Source organism: Oryza glaberrima, chromosome 5 (genome assembly GCF_000147395.1).
Source record: "Oryza glaberrima chromosome 5, OglaRS2, whole genome shotgun sequence".
Lineage (NCBI taxonomy): Eukaryota > Viridiplantae > Streptophyta > Magnoliopsida > Poales > Poaceae > Oryza > Oryza glaberrima.
Window position 1 is genome coordinate 18,980,214 of NC_068330.1, and position 22,205 is coordinate 19,002,418.

General features: G+C 38.4%; 1 protein-coding gene and 1 long non-coding RNA gene across 2 annotated transcripts; one reads left to right on the plus strand and one right to left on the minus strand.

Annotated features, from left to right (window-relative positions):
* The first annotated feature begins 1,678 nt into the window (after window positions 1-1,678).
* LOC127774335 (uncharacterized) lies at window positions 1,679-5,055 on the plus strand. The gene is made up of 12 exons (XM_052300561.1): window positions 1,679-1,865; window positions 1,950-2,065; window positions 2,150-2,244; window positions 2,340-2,397; window positions 2,526-2,720; window positions 2,920-2,999; window positions 3,085-3,167; window positions 3,330-3,384; window positions 3,479-3,547; window positions 3,712-3,798; window positions 3,877-3,941; window positions 4,035-5,055. Exons 2-12 carry the CDS (start codon window positions 1,954-1,956, stop codon window positions 4,114-4,116), a joined length of 981 nt encoding a protein of 326 aa, XP_052156521.1. The 5' UTR covers window positions 1,679-1,865; window positions 1,950-1,953; the 3' UTR covers window positions 4,117-5,055.
* On the minus strand, window positions 2,053-5,143 carry LOC127774336 (uncharacterized). Its single transcript, XR_008017715.1, has 3 exons — window positions 5,028-5,143; window positions 4,577-4,650; window positions 2,053-2,220 (listed from the first exon to the last, which is right to left on the minus strand). It is a non-coding gene; the product is annotated as an uncharacterized LOC127774336 (long non-coding RNA).
* Window positions 5,144-22,205: the final 17,062 nt, after the last annotated feature.

Sequence of the window (22,205 nt, forward strand, 5' to 3'; positions counted from 1 at the left end):
AAAATAATGCCTCGAGTGTCCAACAGCTAATTACTATATTTTTGCAATGTCCACAAAAAGATACGCGTTCTTTTGATGTTTCATAGCAAAGACCACAAACTTTAAGTGTCCTGTAGCAAATTTTGCCAAGTTTTTTCTCCTCTGCTTCTCTAATCTTTCTTTAATCTTGGTTATCTAGATTATTCATCTTATTCATTGGATTATTAAAACATGTATTTGCAACATGCTTCGAAAAATACATTTTGTCAAAAAAAAAAACTTTTCTTCTACTTATATTGTTGGAACACTTGTTTTAAAATAGCTATTACATATTTTTCTTAAAATATTTAATTTATCCTACAGATAATATGCAACAATAATGCCCCTTTGAATCATAGGAATGAAAAAACGGAGGAATAGGAAAAACATAGGATTCTGATAGAAATACAGGTGTAAAACAGAGGATTGCAAACACAGGAAAATCATAGGAATGACCGTTTGATTGAGCCGCAGGAAAAACATAGGAATTTGAAGAGAGATAAAGACTCAAAGGATTCTAGAACCTCATGTTAAGTTTCCTCCAAAATTTACATGGGAAGAGGCATTCCATAGGAATTTCATAGGATTCCATATGATTCATTCCTTTAATTCAAAGGGCTATATAGAAAAACTTTCTATAGGAATCAAATCCTTTAAAATTCCTATGAATTTCCTTTGAATCAATGGGGTCAAAAACTGAATCCATCTTGGATCCACACGGCTAAAACTCTTCCTATCTGCCGTCCACATCATTGCCATCATCCATGCCTGTAGGCTGGTTGCTGGCACACGTGTCAGCAAGATAACCATGCTTTGCTGGCTATCACGCATGTCACGAAGCAACAAATACGGTGGCCTCAACAGCCTTGCCGATCCAGCTAGCAACCTCGAATGCCTTGATAGACATTTGACGTTAGCATGGCCTTGGTGAGAACAACGTGATACTGCATTGATAGACACTGACGCTACAAGGCTCAAGAAGAGTCAAGAGTCCTTGTTTGCCAAAACATAGGAATTGACGCATAACAAAAATAAAGGCACACGCAAGCCGACTGGATTTTTTGCATTTTTAAAACTTATTTTGATCCCTAAACAAACTTATTTTAGGAATGAATACTTTTCTCGGCACCGAGAAAAAGAACCAATTACTAGAATGAGTCTTTTCATATATTAGTTTATAAAATAAGTTTTTAAAAGGACTAAAATGTAAAAAAAATATCCAGGCAAAGGAACCATAAAAAAGGCAAAACCACATACCTGGGGGCACCATTCAGCAAAATCAATGTGAATCTTATTCCGCTATCGTGCATGAAACCCATAGCCATTACGACGTACGTCAAGCAAGAGCATCGTGCATCAGAAAGACATTTGCAAAGTGTCGTTTCAGAGGGAAAAGGTGTTGCGTTTTGTCAGAATGTGAGCTTCCATCTGTTCGGTAGCTTAGGATCGTTTGAGATTAACCTGGGTACTCCTCCTCCTGTGGCTGATCCAACATCGAAAAAGGTCCTTAGTTTGTGGAAGCATGGCCCTAGGATCCCTCTAGCCTGTAGAGCGGTTACCAGTTGGACGGCTGCCGACCTGCTGAGCACAGAAAACCTTGGAGTATACCACATCAAAGCATTTGTAATATACCAACCACTCGAAACTCCATTCTCCCCCCCTGTTCACAGCACGCTTCTCCTGCCAGTGCAGCATCGCCTGCTCTTCTCTTCTCCTAAAACCAAAGGATTTTCAATTTTTCATTAAGACGTAGCTCAGAGGGCTGAGAAGATCAGAAGAAGTAGAAAGGCTATAATACCAGAGGGTGTTCTTCACCATTTCCTTCCTCCTCTGAAAGCACGTGAAAGGTGTTCTTCAAAGAAGCATGGTCAAAGGTATATCATGCTTTTCTGAACCAACTATAACCTTGGATTTCCTTGAACCGTACTCAGACTCATGAAGAACAAGAGCGCGCCGTGGAGCATGATGTTCCTAGTGTTCCTCGGGCAGCTAGTCTCCTTCTCCATGGCAGTATGCAGCTTTATCACGTCTCAGATTTCTAGCCTCGGTACTGAATAATCTATCCTTCTCACCGGTTTATAATCCATCACAAAGTCCTTTTATAAAGCTAAAGCTTGACCCTCATTTGCAGGAGCTGATGCACCATTTACGCAATCATTCCTTTCGTACCTTCTGTTGGCCCTGGTTTATGGACCAGTTCTCCTGCATCGACAACGCAAGTTTCTAGTAAGCATGGTTGCACACAAGAATGAATTTTCAATTGTTAACATGATTCATAGATGATAAATCATAACTCGCTGATCTGTTTATCTGCCCTGCAGATGCCATGGTATTGGTACCTCGCCCTGGCCTTCATTGATGTCCAGGGAAATTGTCTAGGTAAGTACATTATGCATGATAAAGTTTGAACTTTTGTCACCAAATGGCAGATATGTACAAAAGAAGTGTTTAATTTCTGTAAATGCTTCACTTATCTGAATAATCATCATTTAAAAACTTGTGATCAGCGATCAAGGCATATCACTACTCATATATCACCAGCGTAAACTTGTTGAACTGTTGGACCATCACATGGGTCATGATCCTCACCAGGTTTGCACTAGGCACAAGATATTCTTTGTGGCAATTTGTAGGAGCAGGGACTTGCATGACTGGACTTGCCCTGGTACTCCTCTCGGATTCAAATTATTCAGATGTGCAGGGTAAGTAGGTACTTCTAGCTTCTCAGAATGTGAACTACATGTGGTTTTCTGTAATGTGATCATAAAAGAAATGGCAAGAAAACAATATAGGATGTGACGAGGCAAAAAAAATTATGATCCTTATGAGCAAGGAATGTTGTGTCCGATTTCCAGAGCAAAGTTTACTACAATAAAGGTTGAGTAACAAAAATTCCTGCAGATGAAAGTAAAAGACCACTTCTGGGGGATGCCCTTATCATTGTGGCGACATTTTGTTTTGCATTTAGCAATGTTGGGGAGGTTAGTGGTGTCAATATATAAATGTCACCAATATGTGTGCCAATTTCTCATGATTTAAAATAAAATCTTCTACCTTAATGTGTAGGAATACTGTGTCAAGAACAAAGACAGGATTGAATTCGTTGCGATGCTTGGAATATTTGGGATGCTTGTCACTGGAATTCAGCTGTATCCTTACCAAAATATCATTTCTTAAAATTGGCATGAATAGGTGCAGGAGCAGGACTATTTTTTGTTTTTTTTTTCATTAGTTTAATTGTCATGACAATTTTGCTGGATCAACAATCTCATGAAGCAAAGTTCATGTTCCCCTACATAAATAAACCTTAGATCTCTTTTTGAGAGGAAGAATATAGAGACAATTAATTGGAGGTCACCAACAATGGTAAGAAACTAATAACCTACCGTACAATTATTTATGAATCATGCATTTGATTGATTTGATCGGCATGAAAACGCAACCCTTCTCTTTGTTCCAGATAGGTCTCTTCATTGGATTTGCAGTAGCATCTTTAGTGTTCAGCTCCATTGCTCCTTTCGTTCTTAAGGTTAAGTTTCTACAAGTTGTTCAGACTTCAGACATTTTTTTAGTGATGAAAATGACATCTTGGGACATATCACATCCCCATTTACTAGTTCAAAAAGGCTTCCATGGTCATCTAACAGTGTCTCAGTTAGCCATTCTGAATTTCTGATAGCACAACTCTTGCAGATGAGTGGAGCAACTATGTTTAACCTGTCACTTTTAACAACTGATGTTTGGGCGGTCGCCATTCGAGTTTTCCTCTATCATCAGCAGGTGAAAATTTTCCAGTTCTGAATATGTGCGGGGTAAATTAGATGTATAATGCATCAACATTGTTATGTGCAACCGCAGGTTAATTGGCTCTACTATCTAGCTTTTGCAGTGGTAGCCATTGGATTGATCATCTACTCCATAAAGTAAGTTGGATTCAACTCTTCCTCAAAGTTTTTATGGATATGGCATTCAAACTAATCAAACCTAATGCATCTTATTGCGTGTGATCTATGAAGCGAGAGTTCAGATGATGAGACAGCTGCAAGTACAATGGAAACTGAAACTCAGTATGACTATGAACAACTTTTATGTGAATAAACTGGTGGTGCTGTTTAGGACTGGCAAACAATCAGGAAGATCACAACTGTTAATGGGTTAATAAAGAAAAGTAAGCTCCAGGCAATGGAAAATGTTATTTTGGAAAATTCAGATGTGATGACAGAGCATGTATATTAAATACTGTAACCATGGATCGGTGAAATAGGGCCTACCCCTGGAACCAGACAAGTTCATGTGAGAAATTTTCAGTTGTTTTCTAGCCATTGCTGCTTCTTAAATTTTGCAAATTTTTATTTTTAAAATTGGACAGTAGCATATGCATTATATTGAAGTGTGAGGAAATAGGATAGGAGGTGCACCAGGCCAAAGTTTAGGCCAACTCCAATTTCCCAAATAATGATTGTAAGTGGTCCATATATGTATACATGTGCACATTTAAGCATATTATTGAAACAAACATGGTGATACATATTTGAACATAGGACAATAGGAATCATACCGTAATCAATAATAGCTTTATGATGTTCACCTCTAATTTTCCCTGCTTGCCCCTGTCAACCCTCCAAAGTAAACCTGAAGCAAAAGATACCAAAAAATAATAAAAAGGAAGAAGTCTACAGCGGAAGAAACAATGTTTCTACTGCAAACAAGAGCATCAAAATATATGTACAAAGAGTTTTGTCAAAGAATTTTAATACAGCTGAATATGTGATTATCAATGTACTCTATCCTTTTATTTATATGTACGAGTACATTCAACTTAAAGGACTGAGTATGCCAATTATTTCCAAGAGGATATTAACTATAAATGTCTCACATGCATTCTACTATTCTAGACAACTTAAAGCTATAGTTTGGAGGCAACAGCAGCTATAGAAAAGCACAATTGAAGCCTCCTACAGGAGAAACTGCCATTGCAATGGTTGAGTCAGATAGAAAATGTGGATTACCTGGATCTGACTGGTTACAGTGAAGTTGAGCTTCTGGAGGTGATTTCTCATGAGTTGTTTACCTCAAACAAAATGTTGCAGAGACTACTGTATGGCATTTTTTAAACCTATCCTTGTTGAATATAGTCCATCAGTTTACAATGCCCTATATTGTTATTGAGGCCATCAAATTGCCGATACATTAAAAATTAGGACAGTTTTGTTCTTTACACAGGCATTGCTGAGCCACTCCAGTATTAAAACACAAGTAAAACTGCTTGTTGTGGATTATGAATGCATAACAGAGCCAGTGAAAAGAACTTTTATATCTATGTGGTCCAATGTAGCTGCAGATTCCTGTAATCCAGCATGCCGAAACTTGAGAAGGTAATGAGAGCAAGCTTATTACTGTTTCTGCACAAAGCAATTATACCACTTGTGGCAACCTGACTTTCACTGGCAATGCTAACAAACCAATGCTCTAGTATTAACACTGATCTCTGTGTGATACCATGATGCAATTTGTGTGAGCAACGCACTTGTCAGCATGTCCGCGTGACGACATTCTTCTTAAGCATCCCTTCAAACACCTCCCTCCCCTCACAGACGCTGCAGCACTTCATGTACAAGCGACGTACCGACACTGACCTCACCTCGATCATGCCCACATTCGACGCACAGGCAATGCAGCTGCTACCCAAGAACTCTGTCCGGCACCGAACCCACAAACCTTGAGAACACAGGACACCGTGGCGCCGTCAACGGGCACGCCGCCGCGTCGCGCGGCAGAGAACTGATCCACAGTACCTCCGAGAGACCATCCCGCGCGGCGCATATAGTCGAAGAGCACGCGGATGGCGCCCACCTCGTCATCCCGGCGAGGAATTTTCTCGAACGGGTGGCGGGCGCCGGGAGGATCACGGAGACGAGCGCCATCCTCCTCAAGCCGAGGTGACGCGAGCGTAGCTAGCAGCTTCGGGACCTGCTCTGGTGCGAGGTTCACTGCCTTCTTGCCGCGGAGTAGACGACCTGACAGCGCCGCCGCCGTTCTTGGTGTCATGCTACGGAGAGCGTGGGTGTGTGGGCGTGGGGTGGGGAGATGTCAGCGGAGATTGGATTGGATTGGATTGGATTTCCACACTGCGTGTGCAGGAAAAATGCCGTGCGGACGGCGCTGCGAGGTCATGGCACATGCGGCGGCCGGCCGGCGGCGGACGGGCGGAGGATCGCGGGGGAGTCGTGAGCCCATCGAACACAACGAACGAGTGACTGACGAGTTACGGAGTATATGTCTACTTTGTCTAGAGTAACGTGCCCTACCAGTCCTAAAATTGTTCGTTGTATCTTCCAGATTTTCAGACTCAAAATATATTTTCAAATCTCTTAACTTGTTAAAGTGTTCCATTTCAGTTTCAAATTACTATCATGTTTCCTTCAAAATCCTATACGGTGCTCATTTGACATACCATGCGGGCATTGACTTATTGTCTCGGGCATATTTAGATTGATGATATTTTCAACAATATTATTTTTAGACAAAGTTATAAAAAAAAGGTGACTATATTTAGTTTGCTATCAAACTTTAGTAAATACATAGAAAATCTTGCTAAAATTTTAGTAACATTGTCAAAATTTTATAAGGTTTATTTTAGCTATAATCTGAACAACCCCTTAATCTCCCATATTTCTTATATTCTTCCTTCCGTTGGTGTAGAAAAAAAGAGGGAAAAAAAGAAGGAAACATGGAGAGAAAGCAAAAGAAAATTTGTGACCATAACGTTTTTGTGACATATCACTTTAGTGTCAATGTGGCACGTCACATAAACACCAAGTAGGATCCTAAATGGGTCGTCATAATTTAGGACCGAAATGATAATATTTAATAAATTCGAGAACCTAAAAAATACATTTTAAGATTTCAAGAATCTGGATGAGACCAAACAAGTTTAGGAAGCGACCGAGCGACAATACACTTTACTCTACTTTACATCTTCAATACTTGCACTTTGTAAGCTCACCTGACACCTAGTTTACACCTTCGAAGGAGCTTGCGTATAACCCTCTCTACGCCTGCCTCAGTCTTCTCTTCAGGGAGATAGATATTCGACCCAACTGTCTTAGGCCTAATACGCATTTGAGGAGGGAATAAGTTCACCTACCGTTCCTCAACTTTATACCGAGTTTGTTTGGCATCCCTAATCATTAATACTAGAAATCTTCACCCCTAAACTATATAAAATCGTGCAATTTAGCTCCCATAGCAATATAGATGTCCAGTTTCGCTGATGTGGCATCCTAGTCAGCAAACAAGTTTTAAAAAAAAGTATGTAGGATCCACATATAAGTGAGAGAAAATGACATGGGTCCCACATCTATTCTTTTTCTTTCTTTCTTTCTTTCATCTCTTTCTCTTCTCTCCTTGCTTCTTTTCTCAACCTGCGGTTGCCACGGTGGAGGAGGCCCCCGCTATTGCCGCGGAGGAGGAGGAAACCACGGCAGCCGGCTGTGCCGGCGGGAGAGGGGAAAGAGGAGGCCGGCGAGCCGGTTGGCACCGAGTTGCAGCCGCACGCGGGTAGGAACTCGGCGCCGCACCCCACCGACAACGACACGTCCGACGGCTCCCAAAACATGGCAGCACGGGTGGTTGCGGGGCGCGCTTCTCCGCAAGCTAGAACAGCGGCCATTGGCCGTCTCTCCTCCCTCTCTCGCCGACGCGGCTGGCCGTCTCTTCCCTTCTCCCGTCGGCTGAGTCTACCGCCTCCCCCTCCCTTTCCCGCGCCGGCCACCCCTTTTCCCGCCGGCATCGGGCTGCCTTCCCCTCTCTCCTAGGCTGGGGAAGGAAAGAGAAGAAGGATGATGGGGCTGGAATGTGGGCCCCATGTATTTTTTTATTATTTTTTTCTGACTAGGATGTCACGTCAGCGAAACCACACATATATATTGCCATAGGACCTTGAGTGCACTGTTTGTGTGAGTGTAGGGGTACATATTTCTGGTTTATGGTTAAGGGACCTCAAAAAATCTCGCTGTAAAGTTGAGGGACCTCTAGTGAGCTTATTCCTTCGAGGAGTTAGGCCAGACTGGGCCCATCTAGGACAGCATTTAAGAATGGATTTAGCCCATTACGAATTTGATATGGGCTGGTCTCAGCCCATCAGGCTAGCCATGCACGCGAGAATTGAAGGTTACCCGCCCCCAACTACAAGCTTGATTTTTATTGTGCCCTTTTCTGCTCTGATATTTTTTTCAGGTTAAAAGTATCCTTTTTTTAAAAAAAGAAGGCTAAAAGAATCAAGCACTACTGTGTCGTGTCCACTGAATTGAGTGGTGATTCTATGCGCAAAATAAACTGCAGCAGGTCAGGCTTGAGGTTGAAATTAATGCTAGACACATCTAAGGCATTCCCTTCACACACGCACACACAAAAACTAAGACCGTCTTTAGATTTAAACATTTTTTCTTCGAACTTCTAACTTTTCCGTCACATCAAATATTTGGACATATACATGAAGCATTAAATATGGATGGAAAAAAAACCAATTGCACAGTTTGCATGTAAATCGCGAGACGAATTTTTTGAGCCTAATTACGCCATGATTTGACAATGTGATGCTACAGTAAACATTTGGTAATGACGGATTAATTAGGCTTAATAGATTCGTCTCTCAATTTATAGACGGAATCTGTAATTTGTTTTGTTATTAATTTACGTTTAATACTTCAAATGTGTATTTATATACTTAAAAAAAAATTAGCACACGAACTAAACACAGCTTAAGGCATCGAAGCTTTATGTCAAACTGGCGTTGTCCAATTTCACTCCACTGTTGCTTTGATGTTTTAGATGATTATTACGTATTTTGACATTTCCTCAATAACGAAAAGAAATTAATTTATCACCAACAACTAGCTGCCTACTCTCTCCGTTACATAAAAAACCAACCAATTACTACGAATCTGAACATATCTCTGTCCAGATTCATTATACTATAATGTGTCACATCCAGTTTTAGATTTTTTTTTTTTGAGACGGAGAAAGTAGCTAGGAAGAGAACTTCACCATCCATCCATCGTACGTGTGGAATGGTGACAACTCAACCCCCCCGTCCGGGCGTCCCCATGTTGTTCTCCAAAATTTTCCAAAGTTTCAAATGATGCCGTACAAATTATACGTACTCGTACGTTTACCACGTAAGTATAGAGCATACTCCATATATATGCAGGTGAAGTTATATATATATAGTACTATTACACAAAATAAGAACAAATAGGGCTCGAGGCCGTAGATATCACAAGATGCTCCAGCTTTGTCGCTGGCAGTACTCTCTCTCTCTCTCTCTGTGTCTCTGGTGCCGTCTGCTTTTCAAACAGTGCGCCCTCGTGACAAATGGACGCAATAATGGTGTACGGTGTCCCGGAACTCCGCGACGCACGCACAGGGGAGACACGACACACCGGCCGGCCCGAAAACAATTGATGTCTCAGCTATAAATCGAACGAAACCCGCGCCCAGAATGTCTCCACATCGACGGGCTCTCCCCTGCACGTCACATGCACAGGCCGGCGGTACGTACGAGGGTACGAGGCCGTCCCTATCGTCGTCCGATTCGCGTGGATCTTCGCAGCCAACGAGCGATGGCCTTATGCCCTTATCAGAATAAATCAACTTAATATCTAGTACTGTATACTAATATACTATTATCTCTAGCCTAAAATATAAATATTAAAAAAGTATGTTAAAATGATAGGAGAAAAGTTCTTATTGGTTCATAAGAGAAAAAATAGGTAAAAAAATTAAATGAACAATGGTTGTGATTGGTTAAGAGTGTTGGTTGATTTTTCGGATGAGCCCACAACCCAAACCAAATAAGAAGATACTTCCTCCATCTCAAAATATTGCTACCTATGATTTGACCCATCCTAGGACAACAAATCTGAACATGTTGTTTTGTGATTGGTTAAAACAACTCTTGATTCCTAAATTCGAGATAAGCTATCGGACCCCAACAGTGCTATAAAAGAAAACCAATTGTAGGAGAAGACGCTCAACTCTTGCGCTATCTAATCTAAAACCCTTATTCGCGACCGATTGTCTTAAGTGGTAGAAGGGGTTCGTTCGGCTGTCTTAGGACAGTGCTGGTGGAAACCCGATGGCTGGCGTGATCTAGCGAGGAAGAGAGAAGAGAAATAGAAAGAAGAAGAAGAAGAAGAAGAAAGGCAAGAAGACTCAATGGCTTCAAATCCGACATATCAGAGAATTTATTTTGTAATTTAAGAGTGATTAGTTTATAGGCTAAAGTTAATATCTTAACTCCAACAAAGAGGAGATGTTGATGTAGAAATATCTTTATTTTGAAAACTAGGTGATTCCCCGCGCTTTGCTGCGGGATTACTAAGCAATGCTGACTATATTTTTTCAACATGTTGATAAGTTTATGTTAAATACCATAAAAATGATAGATGGATTTGTTAAAATATTATGCAAATGATGTAAGGGTGATGATTTAATATGCTTGTATGTTGATTTGTAGAATTAAATATATTGTAGATGATGTTGTATGCTTGCATGCAATTATTGCTAGTGGGTGATGATGTGGCATGGTTGTATGTTGAGCTTTAGACTTAGTGGGTTATAACTTTATATAATATATATAGATAAGGTAGTCAGTCGGATATAGTACATACTAACATTTACGAATTTAGAAAAAATTAAATTGATAATAATAAAATGAGTCACATTCTATATTAATTGGTTTATTTGGGATAGACAGGGTAGGTGGTGGAGTACGAGTGGTACGTAGCTTTTGCTCCAGCCGAGGCCTCCACTGTTGCGAGGTCAACCGCGCGTCGAATCCTCGGCCCAGCGGCTCACAGTGCGCCGCCGTACCGTCACCCCTCACCAAATGGCGCAAATGGACCAGCGGCGGCCCACCGCGCCCCGGACCCAACAGCGAGGCGTCACCTTCTGCCCGCTGCCGCGACCCCGCGCGCCAGGAAATCCAAGCGAGATGCCGCACATGGCCGAGCACAGAACACATGTGTAGCTGTACATGTGTTTATACTACTCCCGTTTTTTTTTTTGACAATTTAGTTCTTTTAAAAAACTTATTTTGAAACTAACCCTCGCCAAAAACTTCAACCAAAAATAGGCCGTGGGCTCAGCGCCAGTGACTTTGGCGCTGAACCCTTGCCCATGTGGATCAACAGTCGATCCAATTGCCGACGTAGCTTAGGGTCAGCGCCACCGTATAGCTCTTAAGTATGTGAAGTATATTTTGATATCAAGTAGTGATGTGTAGCGCAGTGGTGAAGCCCATCCCTTGGCTAGTTGGTTACCTGGGTTTGAATCTTGAGCTTTGCACCTTTTTTTCGCATTTATATGGGCAACAGAGAAATACCAAAAAAAGAGTCCACGATCTATTTTTGGTTAAAGTTTTTGACGAGGGTTAGTTTCGAAATAAGTTTTTTAAAGGACCAAATTGTCAAAAAAAAAAAAACAGGTACTACTCCCACCTTATCGGCTTCATCTCCTCCTCCTCCTCGGATCGCTAGCTACTCCGATCCAACTCGTGCAATTTTGCACGGTTTGTCTGGTACCAGTAGCTAGCTTTTTTTTTTTTTTGCGGGAATGGTACCAGTAGCTAGCTTTAGCTAGGCCGGCCGGAGTCGCTGTTGGGTTGCACAGGCCGATGCGTCCAGTCTTGGCGGAATCACCTACGCACTCGCTGATGTTGCTGCTGCTGCTGCTTTCACCGCTTCACATGTCAAGTTGAAGCTACCCGGTCCGGCTCCTGTCGGAGAGGGCCACACACACGACATAATAATGATGATGACGAGGATTGCGTTTTCATCTGTTCGCTTCGCCTCGAGTCCTGGACCGATCGAGCGCACCCGCCCGTGCGTCGTGCGTCCTCGCTGCGGTTCGTGTCAGACGCCAGTACGGTTCGCCCGCAAAAAGACGCTCTACTTTACCGGTCTCAGCCACCTCTGAAAATGGGGTGAACCTTTTCAGTTCTTCCAGAATAAGGTGATATCTTACCCCCTCCGTCTTATAAAAAATTTAATCCTATCAATAAATCTAGACACATGTGTATCAGATTCATAATTAGGATTAGCTTTTTCTTTTCTTTACGGAGTACAGTAGGTGGATGCTCCTACGTACACATCATGCGAAAAGCTGATGAAAAGTTTTGTGTTTGAAAAGAGTCATCCGTATATTGGTATAGACCATGCACGTGTCCGTATCGCAGCGTCTGTACGTAATGGTTGGTCGCTGCTTGTAGGACGGACGATTGCTGTATCTGAATGCGACGCGGACTGTGGAGCTGCGTTGGATTACAGCGTGCGATCGATCGCTGCCACTGTCTTAGGGAGGGACGGGGAAAATATCGTGGGCAGCAGCCAAGCCGCCCATGGTTTCTCTCGGAACAGATCGGTGAATCACTGCATTTCGACACTTCGTCCCGGGTGGTTTGCAACTTGGAAGACTAGTTGTGGCCTGACGGGTTGTTGATGATGTTCAGTGGACAAGAGTTTTTCTTGTTCAGGTACTGCTTTTACTGCAGCCAGGGGCAGATCTAGGAGTGTTTTGTGGTGTCACAGGACAGCAATAAGTTTCTGTAAACTCCATTATAAATTGATACTACATCCATCCCAGAATATAAGTATTTTTAGATATGGATACGGTTATTAAAAAAGTAGATAGAAGTGAATAATGGATAGTTGTGATTGGTTGAGTAGTGGAGATAGGTATGAAAAGTGAATAGTGGAGGATTGTGATTGGTTGAAAAGAGAATATTGATAAAAAAATTGTTATATTTTGGGATAAATTTTGAAAGCTAAAAGTTATTATATTTTATAACAATGGAGTATTTTCTATCTGCAAGTTATGGCCTTGTGGATCGTCGATGATGTTCAGTGGACAGAGTTTCTTGTTCAGGTACTGCAGTCTAGCGAGATATTTTGATCTGTATAATAGAAAACGTGATGATGATGGTATAGTTTCAAATGCCAATCTAGCGAGAGCAATGCTAATAGTCAAGTCAATTGCTGGTTATATATATTGCTATATCATTTATAGTCAATTGAATAGTCTACCCATATAATACATTTACTCTATTAAAACCTGACCCTACTTTGTTCTCTCACATAGCTTTTTAGAGCTAGTGTTGTAGATGGCTGTTAATTTGTAGCCTACTTTTTCTTCTCTATCTCCTCCAACTCAGTAATTATTATACACGCTCCTGTAACCCACTTATTTAGTATCTTATTATACACGCTCCAATACTACATGTATGGAATGAACACATATATTTTTAATTTATTTATTAGTCAAACAATTTAAATATTGACTTTGCGAAAAAATATTCCTTACAAGTTTTGAAGTTCCAGTCTAGCTTTTAGCCTCTTCTCTTCTCTTTTGATGTCGTAAAGTCACTGTTATGTACGCCTGCACCCTTCATGGTCGTTTTTCCAACTTGTTTTTTTATACTCTACTTTATCTATAAGATAAATGCAAGAAATGTCATGGATTGCACGTTTACCATTAAGGAATGTAAGTTATAAAAGATATCATCATACAACGAGTTTGTCTAAGAAATATCATCACCGTCAATTTCTAGCTAGCAACCATCTACTCCCTCCATCCCAAAATATTTGACGCAGTTGACTTTTTTAAACATGTTTGACCATTCGTCTTATTCAAAAAATTTAAGTAATTATTAATTCTTTTCCTATCATTTGATTCATTGTTAAATATACTTTTATGTATACATATAGTATTACATATTTCACAAAAGTTTTTGAATAAAACGAACGGTCAAACATGTTTAAAAAAGTCAACGGCGTCAAACATTTAGGAAAGGAGGGAGTATTAAATATTAAGAAAAACACATTGTTCTTCTTGGTCAACATGTTCAAAATCCCCAACACACAACTAGCGAGAACAGATACATTCATACATGTATACAAATCTAATGATAATTGGGCTATATAACAAGCTGGGCCTAACCGATGCATGCTTTTGATTAGCTTGTAAGATAGCCCGTGCGAATGCGCGGGCATGCATCGTAGTTTGGGTTTGAGAAACTGATAAAGACGGAATATTAACCAGAGAATATCTACCACACTTTAAAAGTACGATTTATCCACAATTTTTTTCATTAGCATTGCTTATAAAATTTTAACCTATATTAGTTACCTATATACTATATCATATTTAAATAATTTCTATAAGTAATTGTTTATACTCTTCTTCATCTAAATAAAAGGTAGACTTATTTGTTTAGAAAACATGCCTACCAAATTAACTGTAAAGTAAAAGCAAGGTGTTTTTCATTTTTTAATTGGATTACTAATATTAGGTTGCCCATTGTTTTCTGATAGATGTATTGGGTAGGACATAAGGCTACACTAAATACATGGGTTTCTTGAGCCTAATATAATTGCATAGTTTAAGAGACAATCCATATGTGAATATTTCATTTAGAGTGTGTGCAAGGCTCCACATAGCCTATTATGAATATGATTGGATGGCTAAATATAATTGTGTAATAATTATTTTTGGAATGCGATGTATCATGAATATATGGTTATATAAGATATGTAGGAGGGGACCGGTAAGATATAATATGATCTAGTAGTAAAAAAAAATAGCCAACATGGTCTTGAATTATTGATTTAATTTAAAAACTGTAGCTGCTCAAGTGTATCATAAAGAGTAAATTTCACTTTGCACCATCTAAAGTGACCAAAGTGTCACATTGGACTAGGACTAAGTCTATGTTTTCACTTTGCAACACCTATCTTTATCATCCATTGCATAGGTGGTACAAAGTGAAAATATAGGCTTAGCCCTAGTCCAATGTGCTACTTGATCACTTTGTTCACTTTAGGTGGACCAAAGTGAAATTTACTCTATCATAAATTAAACTTGTAGATCGTCTAAAAATAATTGTTTATTTACAGCACCAAGATTACTCCTATTGTAAATCCCTAGTGCGTGCACGTTCACACCCAGATCGGTGTCCATGAAAAATAAATTTAATAGTTTATGATAACAAATTATGGTGTACATGTATATCGTGTAATTAGAAATAAAATCATGGACTGGACAATCGAGTGCGTGGAGGCCATACACAATTATCCTGTCTAATGTCAATGATAAATCAAGCAATCAAATAAATAAAATAAATAAGTGCTGCAGCTACCTTATGTAATTGGTCCATGTACGTATGTGTGGGTCCGTGATAGAAGGGTGACGGTGGATTTAGTTTTGATCCGATGGTCAACAATACTGGATCCACCATTTTAAATAAAAACTGATGGTTAGCTGTTTTTCTTTTTTCTCATAATTTTCTTTAAATTATTAAAGCTCCACGTGGCGGTTTAGGATCGTTTATAGGAGTCCACGTGGCGGCTTGAGAACGTTTGTAAGAAGTTTAATGAACTTTTAGTATATAATAGATAATAGCATTTGGTTGGGGTCGCGTCTGCAGTTAGCTTTAAAAAAATCGAAAGAAACAGACATTCTGAAAACATTGTCCAGAAAATGCTGAAAGCCGATTCTTATGTATATGGGACTCCACTCTGTCATAGGCTATATCTTAACCCACATTTTAAGAGAACATATCGAGGACATTTTTTAATGGGAATTTACAGAAGCCATCATATAATTCACTTAAAGTTTGATATTCCACCTCACAAATAGTTTTATCACAAATATCCACCCACCTATTCAATTTTGTTGTTAAAACCAACCCAGTTGCGCACGTGTTTAACCGAATTAACTTGTTATCACTGATGAAGAACTATTGCATGTTAAGCTAGTCGAGTCAATTTTGTCCAAGTGTTTACATTAAATTTATTTTTCATGTTTTATTGATTTTTTTTGATACAATGGTACTCAGGCGCGACAACATTTAAGTTCTCATCAACATTTCTTTTTGTGAAATTTGCAAAAAAAAAAAGTGAAGACTATACTCTAAAAGTATTAATTTTGTTAAAACCACAACATTGACAGCTCATAATTTATGAAAATATGTTGATTCAATTAAATACGTGTGCACTGGAGTGGGTTTTGCAACAAAACAGAGTGGATGGGTGGGTATTTGTAACAAAATAACTTATAGGGTAAAATATCAACCTTCCAGTGAGTTACGGGTGGTTTTTCCATTTTTTTTAAAGAAAGATGGACCCTGGTTGATACCGTCACAACTGAAGGACTTACCATTGTTCTACGAACACATTCTCTCGTGCCTACGGACTACAGCTATATGGCCAGAAAATTTAAAACTCCTTAAAAAAATCAGAATCATCAGGGGGAATCAACCCTTACTGAAGGTATATCAATGACCCATGCCCTCTCTAATTTATTGGAAGATTACACATATCTAAAGAAATATATTACTCTTACCGACCTTACAACAAGTTCAGGGACACTCGCCATGTGGGGGAGCATGACAGCATGGCATTACCAGTCAAGTCTGTAACCGACTAGAATCACGAAAAAGAAAAAAAAAAATCCTGTAAACAGTGCCTCTTTCATTATCTGGTAGGGGTGGCTGCAAATTAAATACTGCTCAAAGCAATGCTGATTTTCCATTTTGTGTTCAGTCCAAGGCTATCCATTTTTAACTATCGATTGCACAAATGCCTAGTAGGAGTAGCGAGTAGGTACTGTTGCATATCCCTCCTTTGATTCAGTGAATCAGTGGCATCTAGCTTGCGGCTTCGCCTATAGCAGGCTATGATCCTATGAGCTCGTGTGTGATTGGCGGGTTTTGTGCCATAACGAACTGATCCGTCGTTAACCGTTTGGGTCAAGGAGAAAACCGCATCTTGCGTTCCAGGCAGCAGACATATGGATGGAGGAGACAGCACGCCATATGTGCAAATCCAATGCACCAACGAATCTGGCCGTGTCAAGATAGCAACGTTTGATAGCAAAACGACTAGTCCGCGAGCCTTGATTGAGTGGTAGAATTGCATCCACCTGCATTACTATCGATCATTAAGGGCCATTTCAATTTATTTTTCCTAGTGATCATCAATTATTTTTTAAGGGAGAATCACGGCAGCTCTTTTTCATTTACAGGGCCCCTTTAAACCGGAGAAATGAAAAATTAAAGAAATAAAAAAAACATAGCATTCTGACATGAGTGCAAGTATGAAACAGAGAATTATAAAACACAGGAAAAACATAGGAATGACCGTTTGATTGGATCACAGGAAAAACACAGGAATTTAATGAGAGATAAAAACTCAAAGGATTATTTTCATGAGGTTCTACCTCATGTTAAATTTTCTCCAAAATTTACATGAGAAAAGACATTTCATAGGAATTTCGTAGGACTCGTCACTTTGATTCAAAGGGCTATATATAGAAAATATTTCTAGAGGTACGAAATCCTCTAAAATTAATTTCTATGAATTTGAATCAAAGGATCCTTGGATACTGAGCAAAGAGACACCCACCCACTAGGAATTCTTCATTGACACTTTGACAGGAGAAACATTAACATATTTTCTCTCTTTACGACGAGGCTAATAACCTGAACTGTAATTGAACATATGTTGTTTGGCCTGAGGGGGCAAGTCCTTTGGACTCTCATTATCCTCTTTAATTGATTAATTGATTGGTATAGCTCATCTCCGGCCTTTTCCTTTTCAACAAGAAAATAAAATAAAACCAAGCATTTCGACTATACATCAATACATGATATGTGTTGGTCATGAATCAAGGGTACCTTAAAAAGTTTCTCAGCAAGACAAGAAGATGGCATTCTCATCTCTAGGGAGAAGAACTAGTGCTCCTTAAAAAGCATTTAGCACCTGTGGTTTCTAACCATTTTCATCCAAGACATGATGTGCCATCTCAGCAAAAAAATCATTCACTAGTTTATCAACCATGCAGGAGCTTAGAATAGCTGCATTGTCTACACATGTGCAATTATCTATTGCAGAGTTTTGTACTAGTCCGTCCAAAAAAAAAGTAAACTCTAGCTATAAATCTGGATATGCATGTATCCAGGTTCGTAGCTAAGATTGGAATTTTTTTTTTTTTGGACGGAGTGGTAGGTTTGAGTTGATAGCTCTGCCCTTTGAAAGGCTGAAAGGCCAGGCACGGACAGAGATAAATACCAGGATGGATTCGTTTGGTATTAAATTATATGCTGATCAGGTGTTAAGATTCTACTTATGGAAGCATGGATCCTACACTTAACAAGAACTAATCAATTCATGGAAAGACCCAGGACCTAAGGAAGAAGAAGATATTTCACAGCTATTGAGCGGCAGACATCAATTGTCAGGGACTCAGGGTGCTCTTCAGTGATGCCACTGGGCACTGGCTTCTCTCTGCGTGAAAGGACCTCGGAATCTCTTTGTCCAGGAAAAAGGATTGGGAGAGGAAACAATGTGTTGCCCATACTTTTCATCGATACAAGAGTAGGGGCAAATGACAACAAAAATGGGGAAAGAAAAAGGAGTGATCCAGATCCTACTCCATATCACACGAACAATCATTGTGTTTGTAACCCTTACAGGTGGGACCAGGATAATAATCTCTGCTCATCACCGGAGGAGAAGAATATGGGTCTGTTCATTTTGATACCATTTTCAACCTTACCAAGTTTTGATAAAGTTGCCAAAAAAGTGGCTACATTTAGTTTGCTGCCAAATTTTAGTAACTATATAAGAAATCCTGTCAAAATTTTGGCAAGTTACCAAAATTTTGCCAAAATTTTAGCATTTGGTAAGGTTTTTTTTATTCATCAAAATAAACAGGCCCTATGATAACTCGCATAACAAGAATAACTGCAATAATCACACCTTGAACTTACAATTTTGTGAAACAAACCAAATATTTCCTGATGAATAATTGTCTCTAGCTACTCCGATGCCATTTTTGGGAAAATTAACTAGTTATGATCGACTTGTGACCTCCGTAGATCAAAATTAGTATGAATACTTCAATAGTATGTTATATGTGTATTATTCAATATATCTGATGAAAAAAAATATATCATGGGACATCCAAGAGAAGCAAAATAGGAGTATGTAGTATCCCATTGATTACCAAAATAAATATAAAACATTAGTATTTTTTGGTACACATTATGTATTGAGAAATTTTGTAGTCTCTCCATCCTCGTTTGCTTGTTGCTGTTTATTTGTCAATATTTCAACTTTGACTATTGATAACTTTTAAATAATTAGTTTATGATTCATGAAAGTTGTAGGGTAATGTTTATGGCACAATGCACATTGCTAGTATGGCATACTTTCAACTATACATATTTTGTTTGGAAAATACGAGCAATCAAAGTTAAAATGTGTATAATATCTAGTAATAAATATCTGAAACCAAAGTAAGTAGTATTGAGAAGGTACTGAGAGGTATAAAATATATCAGATTTTATATTGTAAAAGATGATACTTTCCAATATCTTCTTAATAACAGTAAATTTTGCATACCCATTGCAGATTTGTATTACTCCACAGCTGCTACAGTCATGTCAAAGCTTTCAGTTTACCTAAAAAAAGGTCAACAAGGCAAATGGGCAGTTCTCTGTTTAATTTATTCGGTTCACCACTAAAGAAAATTAAAGTAGAACTAGAAAGGTTTGTAATTTTGGAAGTTGATTTGTTCGGAGATTATGTCTCATGGATTAAGGGCAAACTAAAGGTCAGACAATGTTTTTTTAAAGTGATTCGGGGGTTTTTATTTTTTTAACAAATCTCAAAAATCATTTTGTCAACTTTTAAATAGAATATGGGTTAAGTTCATACGAACATATGCATTGAGTCAACAATAAACTACCACTAGCTAATTTGTCAATCTGTACACGTAGCTTGCAATATGTCTACAAGCAAAAATTACGAGAGCAAGAAACTTAAAGTTCTTGTGATCGAATCACCTAGTAAAGACGCATGATGTAGTGGCAACCATATTAAGGGGTAAATTAAATTGGGTAATTTGGAACCATGCCATTATAATTTTGCAAAGTTTGAGATATGCCATCGGTATCTCAATGACATGTAGGACCCACATTAGTCAATGACATGTGGGTCAGGATGGCATATCTCAAATTTTGCAAAATTATAATGGCATGGTTCCAATTTTCCCTAAATTAAACGTGGGTGCTTTTTTTCTCCATAGAAGTTTAATAGCTTCATATTTTCTACCACAATATTAAAGAACTTTAAAGAGTTTTCATATATTATCACATAAATCACCTACCCAATTTCTTGGCTTGTAGTGCAAAATACCATCAATTATTTGAAGTTAATTTCTTGTTTTTCACATGTTCTATTGTATTCTTCGAAACAAATTTGTTTAAAATAAGAGCATGATGATATAAATATGATTACTTACTATAGTGCACTTATAAATTTTAAGTGTTATACAGTAAAGTTTATTTATGTCATCTAACCAAATTATATCAAAGTGTTATATAGTAAAGTTTCTTTATTTCATCTCATCAAATTATATCAAGAGCATAGTTTTGCAACTTAGTACAAATCTTTACCTATTTAAAAGATTCATAGTGTTTCTGCCGTCCCACCTAACATACCTGTTTCTAGCTCCCTCTATTATTTTTTTCTCCTCCCTTCGCCAATCTCTCTTCCTCCCCTTTTTTTTTTCTTGGCGCCCTCTCCCCTCGCGATCTCTCTCCATTCCTTTTCTTCTTCTTTTTCTTGGTTTTTTTCCTTCCCGACCTCTTTCTCCCTCCTGTTTTTCCTCTTTTTTTATTGGTTTTTTTATTCTCAAAGAAACTGAACAACTAGAAAAAAGATACAATATCATCGATTCCGGGTAAAATCCGTCGGCCCAAGACCGAGTTAAATCACGTGACTGTTTGCACCGGCATGTTATAGCTCTTATGGTTTGCATGCCAAGGAGACGTGACACGCTATGATTCTGTTTGCATGACAAGTTGAGTTAGCGGCATTCTCAGATTATTTGCAATTCTCTATTTTCATGACAGTCTGTGATAATATTTTGTTTGCATGGTGATTGGAATCACCTGAGCCAATTGGAACTTACACATGCAAATGCAAATGGTACTAATAAGAAGTTATGCCACTTACCCATTCTAATAGGATGTGTGTGAGTTTTCTTTTAAAAAAATTAGCTTATGTTGGAGGTGAGAACAATTTTTTTTAAAAAAAAAGTTATCTAGCAGCTCTACATGAAGAATATTTTCTATAGAAGAGTTCAGATCACATGAAAATAAAGTCTTGACCATCTGTATGTGTATGTAACTTTAGTTTTTCCCGTTGCAATGCACGGGCCTTTTTTCTAGTCACAAATAATATCAAGAGCATAGTTTTGCAAACCAATACGAATCAAGAGATAGATGTTTTTCTCTTTTTTTCTTAAAATTTTTAAGATTTTCTATAATTTATTCAAGTGACACGTGATGGCTTAGGAATGTTTGTAGGAGTGTCATATGGTGATTTGAAAGTGGTTATATGATGTTTAATAGATTTTCATAGACTTTCAACTATATAATAGTTCCTCCCTTCGTTTCAGGTTATAAAATGTTTTGACTTTGGTCAAAATCAAACTGCTTCAAATTTAACTAAGTTTATAGACAAATATAGTAATATTTACATTACCAAATTAGTTTTATTAAATTAATAATTAAATATATTTTTATAATAAATGTATCTTGAGTCGAAAATATTACTATTTTTTTATAAACTTAATTAAACTTAAAGCAGTTTGACTTGGACCATCTTATAACCTAAAATGAAGGGAGTAGTATATTGATGGATGTGACTACACAGCTAGTGGTAGCTGGTTTGTCTAAATCAGCTACCACTACATCTATGAGAGACCCTATCCACCTATACTTCAAATAAAATTTTCTCTTAAACTACTCATCCAATCTACGATCCGATTACACCGTTGTGTTCGTAATAATTAAATCTTTATAACAAGATCTCACATGATTATATTTTAATGAAAAATTATAAATTAATTTTATAATATATCTAAATTACTTTTAAATTTCACTAAATTACTTCTTCGACATATAAAAGTAAATTCAATAAAACTTAAAAGTAATTTATATATAATATTACAGAAGTAACTTATAACAAAAAGAAAGTAACTTTAATGCATGCCTTTTTTTCATTGGACATGACTACACAACTAGTGGTAGCTGGTTTGTACTCTATCTAGTGTTTTCT